The sequence below is a fragment of the Calidris pugnax genome, unplaced genomic scaffold (assembly GCF_001431845.1).
Source record: "Calidris pugnax isolate Ruff unplaced genomic scaffold, ASM143184v1 scaffold1504, whole genome shotgun sequence".
NCBI lineage: Eukaryota > Metazoa > Chordata > Aves > Charadriiformes > Scolopacidae > Calidris > Calidris pugnax.
The window spans coordinates 4,573-13,965 of record NW_015092549.1 but is presented as its reverse complement, the minus strand read 5'-3'; the positions used below and the strand labels follow the sequence as shown (position 1 = coordinate 13,965).

The following is a 9,393-nucleotide window of genomic DNA, read 5'->3' as shown; positions in this document are numbered from 1 at the left end:
TAGGGGTCCTCCACACCCCTTTGCTCCGTCCCTGGGGGTCTCACCCTATTACTCCATCCCTTACATCCTTGGGGGTCGGTCTCCAGTATCCCACTGCTCCATCCCTGGGGGTATCCCATCACCCTATTGCTCCCCCATCACCCCATTGCTCCCTCCTCTGAATCCCTAGGGGTCCTCCACACTTCTTTGCTTCGTCCCTGGGGGTCTCACCCTATTGCTCCATCCCTCACATTCCTGGGGGTTGGTCTCCAGTATCCCACTGCTCCATCCCTGGGGGTCCTCCATCCCTATTGCTCCTCCATCACCCTGTTGCTCTCCCATCACTCCACCCCACCCCAGCTCCAGCACCTGCAGCGGCGGCTGTCGGAGGCGGAGGGCGAATTCCGGCAGCGGGAGCAGGCCCTGGCCCGCAGCTTGGAGGAGGCTCGGGGGCAGGAGAAGAAGCTTCTGGCCGATGCCCGTAACCTGCAGCTGAAGGTGGAGGCGGCGCGGGGCGAGGCGGCGGAGCTGAGCCTGCGGCTGAGCGCGGCCGAGGGCCGGGCACAGGGCCTGGAAGCCGAGCTGGCCCGCGGGGAAGCCCTGCGCCGGGCTGCCCAGACCCGCCTGGGGGGCATCCAGTCCGCCCTGCGCCGCACCATGGGCATCGGCCGCGTACGGACCGGCTCCCCCGGCAAGGGTGAGAGTCCACGAGGACCCCCTCAGTGCCCCCTCCCTTGCTTCCTGCTGCACTTCTCCGTTCCCCACACCCCTGGGGGTCCCCCGTATCCCACTGCCCCATCTCTTGCATCCTATCACCCGGCTGAATATGAGCCGGCCGTGTGCCCAGGGGGGCAAGAAAGCCAAGGGCATCCTGGCTTGTATCAAAAATAGTGTGACCAGCAGAAGTAGGGAGGTGGTTGTGCCCCTGTACTCAGCACTGGGGAGGCCACACCTCGAGTGTTGTGTCCGGTTTTGGGCACCTCAATCCAAGAGAGATCTGGAGGTGCTGGAGCGAGTGCAGAGGAGGGCAACGAAACTAGTGAAGGGACCCTATAACTCCATCCCTTGCATCCCTGGGGATCAGTCCAGAGTGTAATTCACCACTGGGGAAAGGAACAGCATCAGTATAGGCAGTCAGGAAAGAGGAGATTGCTAACATGGTGGGAATGTGCTAATTTGGGACCACAGGGTAGGTTTAGACTGAACATTAGGAAGGAATTTTTCACAGAAAGAGTGGTCGGGCGTTGGAACAGGCTGCCCAGGGAGGGGGTGGAGGCACCATCCCTGGCTGTGTTTAAGGGCCGTTTAGATGCAGTGCTGAGGGACATGGTGTAGGGGAGGACTTTGTAGAGTAGGGGAGATGGTTGGACTCGATGATCCCAAGGGTCTCTTCCAACCTCAATGAATCTATGATTCTATGATCCTCTCCCTGCATCCCTTTGGGGCGGCCCCATACCCTGTTGCTCCAGCCCTTGCATCCCCATCACCTCAGTGCTCTGTCCCCTGCATCCCTGGATACCCCGTTGCTGCACCTCGTACATCCCTTGGGATCCCCCATACCCTATTGGTGGTCCCTCATCACCCCATTACCCCATCCCCTCATCCCTGGGGGTCTCCCATCACCCCATTACCCCATCCCCTGCATCCCTGGGGGTCTCCCATCACCCCATTACTCCATCCCCTGCATCCCTGGGGTCCCCTGTACCCCACTGCTGCACCTCGTACACCCTGGGGATCCCCCATACCCCATTGCTTCATCTCTAGTATCCCTGGGGGTCCCCCATACCCTGTTGGTGGTCCCTCATCACCCCATTATCCCATCCCCTGCATCCCTGGGGTCTCCCATCACCCCATTACCCCAACCCCTTCATCCCTGGGGGTCTCCCATCACCCCATTACCCCATCCCCTGCATCCCTGGGGGTCTCCCATCACCCCATTACTCCATCCCCTGCATCCCTGGGGTCCCCTGTACCCCACTGCTGCACCTCGTACACCCTGGGGATCCCCCATACCCCATTGCTTCATCTCTAGTATCCCTGGGGGTCCCCCATACCCTGTTGGTGGTCCCTCATCACCCCATTATCCCATCCCCTGCATCCCTGGGGTCTCCCATCACCCCATTACCCCAACCCCTACATCCCTGGGGGTCTCCCATCACCCCATTACCCCATCCCCTACATCCCTGGGGTCTCCCATCAACCCATTACCCCATCCCCTGGATCCCTACCCCATTACTCCATCCCCTGCATCCCTGGGGTCCCCTGTACCCCACTGCTGCACCTCATACATCCCTGGGGGTCCCCCATACCCCATTGCTCCATCTCTTGTATCCCTGGGTGTCCTCCATACCCTATTGGTGGTCCGTCATCACCCCATTACCCCATCCCCTGCATCCCTGGGGGTCTCCCATCACCCCATTACCCCATCCCCTGCATCCCTGGGGGTCTCCCATCACCCCATTACTCCATCCCCTGCATCCCTGGGGTCCCCTGTACCCCACTGCTGCACCTCGTACACCCTGGGGATCCCCCATACCCCATTGCTTCATCTCTAGTATCCCTGGGGGTCCCCCATACCCTGTTGGTGGTCCCTCATCACCCCATTATCCCATCCCCTGCATCCCTGGGGTCTCCCATCACCCCATTACCCCAACCCCTACATCCCTGGGGGTCTCCCATCACCCCATTACCCCATCCCCTACATCCCTGGGGTCTCCCATCAACCCATTACCCCATCCCCTGGATCCCTGGGGGTCTCCTATCACCCCATTACCCCATCCCCTGCATCCCTGGGGGTCCCCTGTACCCCACTGCTGCACCTCATACATCCCTGGGGGTCCCCCATACCCCATTGCTCCATCTCTTATATCCCTGGGGATCCCCTATACCCCATTGCTCCATCTCTTGTATCCCTGGGGGTCCCCCATACCCTATTGGTGGTCCCTCATCACCCCATTACCCCATCCCCTGCATCCCTGGGGGTCTCCCATCACGCCATTACCCCATCCCCTGCTTGCCTGGGTATCCCCCATCACCCCATTGCTCCGTCCCTGGGGGTCTCCCATCACTCCATTACCCCATCCCCTGCATCCCTGGGGGTCTCCCATCACCCCATCACTCCATCCTCTGCATCACTGACGATCCTCCATCACCCCATTGCTCCATCCCTGAGGGTTCCCTGTCACCCCATTGCTCCATCTCCTGTATTCCTGGGGGTCCCTCATCACCGTATTGCCCCATCCTCTGCAACCTTGGGGTCCCCCGTGGCCCATTCCTCCATCCCCTCCATCCCTAGCACCCCGTCCCTCCATCACTTGCATCCCTGGGGGTCCCCTGTACCCTGTTGCTCCATCTCTTACATCCCTGGGGGTCCCCCACCACCCAGTTGCTCCATGCCCTGCGTCCCTGGGGTCCCCCATGCCCCATTGCCCCATCTCCTGCATCTCCATCCCCCTCTGCTCCATCCCTTGCACCCTGTTGTCACCCTGTTGCTGTGTCCCCTGCATCACTGGGGTCCCCCCTGTATCTCAGTGCCCCATCCCTGGGGTCTCCTGTACCCCATTACTCCATCCCTGAGATCCCCCATACCCTATTGCTCTCTCCCTGGTGGTCCCCCATCATCCTGTTACCCCATCCCCTGCTTTCCTGAGGGTCTCCCATCCCCTGCATCCCTGGAGGTCCCTCATCACCCCATTTCTCCATCCCCTGCATCCCTGGAGGTCCCTCTTCACCCCATTTCTCCATCCCCTGCATCCCTGGAGGTCCCTCTTCACCCCATTTCTCCATCCCCTGCATCCCCTCCCTGGGGGTCCCCCATACCCCATTGCTCCATCTCTTGTATCCCTGGGTGTCCTCCATACCCTATTGGTGGTCCGTCATCACCCCATTACCCCATCCCCTGCATCCCTGGGGGTCTCCCATCACCCCATTACCCCAACCCCTACATCCCTGGGGGTCTCCCATCACCCCATTACTCCATCCCCTGCATCCCTGGGGTCCCCTGTACCCCACTGCTGCACCTCATACATCCCTGGGGGTCCCCCATACCCCATTGCTCCATCTCTTGTATCCCTGGGTGTCCTCCATACCCTATTGGTGGTCCGTCATCACCCCATTACCCCATCCCCTGCATCCCTGGGGGTCTCCCATCACCCCATTACCCCAACCCCTACATCCCTGGGGTCTCCCATCAACCCATTACCCCATCCGCTGCATCCCTGGGGGTCCCCTGTACCCCACTGCTGCACCTCATACATCCCTGGGGGTCCCCCATACCCCATTGCTCCATCTCTTGTATCCCTGGGGGTCCCCCATACCCTATCAGTGGTCCCTCATCACCCCATTACCCCATCCCCTGCATCCCTGGGGTCTCCCATCACCCCATTACCCCATCACCTACATTCCTGGGGGTCCCTCATCACCCCATTGCCCCATCCTCTGCAACCTTGGGGTCCCCCATGCCCCATTACTCCATCCCCTCCATCCCTAGCACCCTGTTGCTCCATCACTTGCATCCCTAGGGGGCCCCCGTACCCCGTTGCTCCATCTCTTACATCCCTGGGGATCCCCCACCACCCAGTTGCTTCATACCCTGTGTCCCTGGGGTCCCCCGTGCCCCGTTGCCCCATCCCCTGCATCTCCATCCCCCTGGGCTCCATCCCTTGCACCCCGTTGTCACCCTGTGGCTGTGTCCCCTACATCACTGGGATCCCCCCATACCTCAGTGCTCCATCCCTGGGGTCTCCTGTACCCCATTGCTCCATCCCTGGGGTCCCCCATACCCTATTGCTCTATCCCTGGTGGTCCCCATCAACCCATTATTCCATCCCCTGCATTCCTGGGGGTCCCTCATCACCCCGTTGCCCCATCCCCTGCAACCTTGGGGTCCCCCATGCCCCATTACTCCATCCCCTCCATCCCTAGCACCCTGTTGCTCCATCACTTGCATCCCTGGGGGGCCCCTGTAACCCATTGCTCCATCTCTTACATCCCTGGGGATCCCCCACCACCCAGTTGCTTCATACCCTGCATCCCTGGGGTCCCCCATGCCCCGTTGCCCCATCTCCTGCATCTCCATCCTCCTGGGCTCCATCCCTTGCACCCCATTGTCACCCTGTTGCTGTGTCCCCTACATCACTGGGGTCCCCCCCGTACCTCAGTGCTCCATCCCCGGGGTCCCCCATACCCTATTGCTCTATCCCTGGTGGTCCGCCATCATCCTGTTACCCCATCCCCTGCTTTCCTGGGGGTCTCCCGTCAACCTATTGCTCCATCCCTTGCATCCCTGGAGGTCCCTCCTCACCCCATTTCTCCATCCCCTGTGTCCCTGGAGGCCCCTCCTCGCCCCATTTCTCCATCCCCTGCATCCCTGGAGGTCCCTCATCACCCCATTTCTCCATCCCCTGCATCCCTGGAGGTCCCTCTTCACCCCATTTCTCCATCCCCTGTGTCCCAGGAGGTCCCTCATCACCCCATTTCTCCATCCCCTGCATCCCTGGAGGTCCCTCTTCACCCCATTTCTCCATCCCCTGTGTCCCAGGAGGTCCCTCATCACCTTATTTCTCCATCCCCTGCGTCCCTGGAGGTCCCTAATCACCCCATTTCTCCATCCCCTGCATCCCTGGAAGTCCTTTATCACCCCATTTCTCCATCCCCTGCATCCCTGGAGGTCCCTCATCACCCCATTTCTCCATCCCCTGCATCCCTGGAGGTCCCTCATCACCCCATTTCTCCATCCCCTGCATCCCTGGAGGTCCCTCATCACCCCATTTCTCCATCCCCTGCATCCCTGGAGGTCCCTCATCACCCCATTTCTCCATCCCCTGCATCCCTGGAGGTCCCTCATCACCCCATTTCTCCATCCCCTGCATCCCTGGAGGTCCCTCATCACCCCATTTCTCCATCCCCTGCATCCCTGGAGGTCCCTCTTCACCCCATTTCTCCATCCCCTGTGTCCCAGGAGGTCCCTCATCACCCCATTTCTCCATCCCCTGCATCCCTGGAGGTCCCTCTTCACCCCATTTCTCCATCCCCTGTGTCCCAGGAGGTCCCTCATCACCTTATTTCTCCATCCCCTGCGTCCCTGGAGGTCCCTAATCACCCCATTTCTCCATCCCCTGCATCCCTGGAGGTCCTTTATCACCCCATTTCTCCATCCCCTGCATCCCTGGAGGTCCCTCATCACCCCATTTCTCCATCCCCTGCATCCCTGGAGGTCCCTCTTCACCCCATTTCTCCATCCCCTGTATCCCTGGAGGTCCCTCATCACCCCATTTCTCCATCCCCTGCATCCCTGGAGGTCCCTCATCACCCCATTTCTCCATCCCCTGCATCCCTGGAGGTCCCTCATCACCCCATTTCTCCATCCCCTGCATCCCTGGAGGTCCCTCCTCACCCCATTTCTCCATCCCCTGCATCCCTGGAGGTCCCTCATCACCCCATTTCTCCATCCCCTGCATCCCTGGAGGTCCCTCTTCACCCCATTTCTCCATCCCCTGTGTCCCAGGAGGTCCCTCATCACCCCATTTCTCCATCCCCTGCATCCCTGGAGGTCCCTCTTCACCCCATTTCTCCATCCCCTGTGTCCCAGGAGGTCCCTCATCACCCCATTTCTCCATCCCCTGCATCCCTGGAGGTCCCTCTTCACCCCATTTCTCCATCCCCTGTGTCCCAGGAGGTCCCTCATCACCTTATTTCTCCATCCCCTGCGTCCCTGGAGGTCCCTAATCACCCCATTTCTCCATCCCCTGCATCCCTGGAAGTCCTTTATCACCCCATTTCTCCATCCCCTGCATCCCTGGAGGTCCCTCATCACCCCATTTCTCCATCCCCTGCATCCCTGGAGGTCCCTCCTCACCCCATTTCTCCATCCCTTACATCCCTGGAGGTCCTTTATCACCCCTCATTTCTCCATCCCCTCCATCCCTGGGGTCCCTGACACCTTACCTCTCCATCCCTGGGGGTCCCCCGTACCCCATTATCCCATCTCTTACACCTTTAGGGGGTCCCCCAAATCCCCTGGCTGCATCCCATTGAGACTCACCCCCCTTGCCATCCTCCCTTGGCTGCTGCGCACCACCCCCCCCTCCAATGTCCCCATGTCACCCAGTTTGTCCCCCGGCACCAGGTGGGGGCCCGGAGGGGTCGGGGAGCCCCGGTTCAACCCCGGACTCGGATGGGGGCGCGGAGCCGGAGGCGGTGCAGGCAGCGCTGCGGGATTTCCTGCGTGAGCTGCAGGACGCGCAGCGGGAGAGGGTACGTTCCCCTTCCCTTCCCTCCTTCCCTCCTTCCCTCCTTCCCTCCTTCCCTCCTTCCCTCCTTCCCTCCTTCCCTCCTTCCCTCCTTCCCTCCTTCCCTTCTCCCCTTCCCTTTTCCCCTTCCCTTCTTCCCTTTTCCTGGGGTCTCCCATCACCCCATTACCCCATCACCTACATTCCTGGGGGTCCCTCATCACCCCATTGCCCCATCCTCTGCAACCTTGGGGTCCCCCATGCCCCATTACTCCATCCCCTCCATCCCTAGCACCCTGTTGCTCCATCACTTGCATCCCTAGGGGGCCCCCGTACCCCGTTGCTCCATCTCTTACATCCCTGGGGATCCCCCACCACCCAGTTGCTTCATACCCTGTGTCCCTGGGGTCCCCCGTGCCCCGTTGCCCCATCCCCTGCATCTCCATCCCCCTGGGCTCCATCCCTTGCACCCCGTTGTCACCCTGTGGCTGTGTCCCCTACATCACTGGGATCCCCCCATACCTCAGTGCTCCATCCCTGGGGTCTCCTGTACCCCATTGCTCCATCCCTGGGGTCCCCCATACCCTATTGCTCTATCCCTGGTGGTCCCCATCAACCCATTATTCCATCCCCTGCATTCCTGGGGGTCCCTCATCACCCCGTTGCCCCATCCCCTGCAACCTTGGGGTCCCCCATGCCCCATTACTCCATCCCCTCCATCCCTAGCACCCTGTTGCTCCATCACTTGCATCCCTGGGGGGCCCCTGTAACCCATTGCTCCATCTCTTACATCCCTGGGGATCCCCCACCACCCAGTTGCTTCATACCCTGCATCCCTGGGGTCCCCCATGCCCCGTTGCCCCATCTCCTGCATCTCCATCCTCCTGGGCTCCATCCCTTGCACCCCATTGTCACCCTGTTGCTGTGTCCCCTACATCACTGGGGTCCCCCCCGTACCTCAGTGCTCCATCCCCGGGGTCCCCCATACCCTATTGCTCTATCCCTGGTGGTCCGCCATCATCCTGTTACCCCATCCCCTGCTTTCCTGGGGGTCTCCCGTCAACCTATTGCTCCATCCCTTGCATCCCTGGAGGTCCCTCCTCACCCCATTTCTCCATCCCCTGTGTCCCTGGAGGCCCCTCCTCGCCCCATTTCTCCATCCCCTGCATCCCTGGAGGTCCCTCATCACCCCATTTCTCCATCCCCTGCATCCCTGGAGGTCCCTCTTCACCCCATTTCTCCATCCCCTGTGTCCCAGGAGGTCCCTCATCACCCCATTTCTCCATCCCCTGCATCCCTGGAGGTCCCTCTTCACCCCATTTCTCCATCCCCTGTGTCCCAGGAGGTCCCTCATCACCTTATTTCTCCATCCCCTGCGTCCCTGGAGGTCCCTAATCACCCCATTTCTCCATCCCCTGCATCCCTGGAAGTCCTTTATCACCCCATTTCTCCATCCCCTGCATCCCTGGAGGTCCCTCATCACCCCATTTCTCCATCCCCTGCATCCCTGGAGGTCCCTCCTCACCCCATTTCTCCATCCCTTACATCCCTGGAGGTCCTTTATCACCCCTCATTTCTCCATCCCCTCCATCCCTGGGGTCCCTGACACCTTACCTCTTCATCCCTGGGAGTCCCCCGTACCCCATTATCCCATCTCTTACACCTTTAGGGGGTCCCCCAAATCCCCTGGCTGCATCCCATTGAGACTCACCCCCCTTGCCATCCTCCCTTGGCTGCTGCGCACCACCCCCCCCTCCAATGTCCCCATGTCACCCAGTTTGTCCCCCGGCACCAGGTGGGGGCCCGGAGGGGTCGGGGAGCCCCGGTTCAACCCCGGACTCGGATGGGGGCGCGGAGCCGGAGGCGGTGCAGGCAGCGCTGCGGGATTTCCTGCGTGAGCTGCAGGACGCGCAGCGGGAGAGGGTACGTTCCCCTTCCCTTCCCTCCTTCCCTCCTTCCCTCCTTCCCTCCTTCCCTCCTTCCCTCCTTCCCTCCTTCCCTCCTTCCCTCCTTCCCTCCTTCCCTCCTTCCCTCCTTCCCTCCTTCCCTCCTTCCCTCCTTCCCTCCTTCCCTCCTTCCCTCCTTCCCTCCTTCCCTCCTTCCCTCCTTCCCTCCTTCCCTCCTTCCCTCCTTCCCTCCTTCCCTCCTTCCCTCCTTCCCTCCTTCCCTCCTTCCCTCCTTCCCT

At 61.1% G+C, this 9,393-nt stretch overlaps 1 protein-coding gene across 1 annotated transcript in view; it reads left to right on the top strand.

Annotated features, from left to right (window-relative positions):
• Nucleotides 1-339: 339 nt before the first annotated feature.
• LOC106900508 (rootletin-like) overlaps nucleotides 340-9,393 on the top strand; it is a gene marked incomplete at both ends in the record, with an annotated part of 13,597 nt that continues 4,543 nt past the window's right edge. Inside the window, 2 exons of the mRNA XM_014962595.1 lie at nucleotides 340-676; nucleotides 7,106-7,233. Of these exons, the coding sequence (XP_014818081.1) occupies nucleotides 340-676; nucleotides 7,106-7,233 (465 nt within the window). The remainder of the gene's footprint in view (nucleotides 677-7,105; nucleotides 7,234-9,393) is intronic.